Here is a 556-nt window from a genome sequence, read left to right on the forward strand (position 1 = left end):
CTGCCAGAATGCACCCCAGCCACATTATAGCTTTTGAGATGTAAGCTTTTGTGCCATTAAACTCGTGAGAGTCACGAAAAAAGGTGAACCACCCTGTGAGCCCACCTTTGCCGGGCGAATCCTTGACGTCGAACTTGAGCTGCTGGAGTTTCTTGGCGAACTCGAAGAGAACGTCGTTGTTGTCGAAGATGGCGGCGAAGGAGCCGTTCACGATCTTGGGCGACATCGGGGAGTTGGCGAGGAGGAGGGACGTACCGAAGTCCGGGTTCTTGCGGGTGTCTTTCGGGGAGAGAAGAAAGTGGTTATCTGAATGGCAAAGTGACGTCAATCTGATCACCAAACACTCTGTCGTCTTGGTAGAATGGTGGAAGCGCTCACTGTACAAGGAAGAAATCTTAATGAAACCGAGGGACATGGCTGGCGATCTTCAAGATTCCTTTTTCAAACCAGATGGAGGTATGAGAGAGAGAGAAAAAAACGCAAGATGTAATGAAGCAGTTGGGTTCTTATGCATGTCCTTGGAGGAAGAAAAAAGAAAGAGGTGTCATTTGAAAAG

At 48.6% G+C, this 556-nt stretch overlaps 1 protein-coding gene across 1 annotated transcript in view; it reads right to left on the bottom strand.

Annotated features, from left to right (window-relative positions):
* The window catches only part of LOC119587115 (histidine decarboxylase-like), a gene marked incomplete in the record, with an annotated part of 81576 nt that overhangs the window by 2369 nt on the left and 78651 nt on the right, over window positions 1-556 (bottom strand). Inside the window, 1 exon segment of the mRNA XM_037935867.1 lies at window positions 106-279. Coding sequence (XP_037791795.1) covers window positions 106-279 — 174 coding nt within the window.

The sequence above is a fragment of the Penaeus monodon genome, chromosome 22 (assembly GCF_015228065.2).
Source record: "Penaeus monodon isolate SGIC_2016 chromosome 22, NSTDA_Pmon_1, whole genome shotgun sequence".
Lineage (NCBI taxonomy): Eukaryota > Metazoa > Arthropoda > Malacostraca > Decapoda > Penaeidae > Penaeus > Penaeus monodon.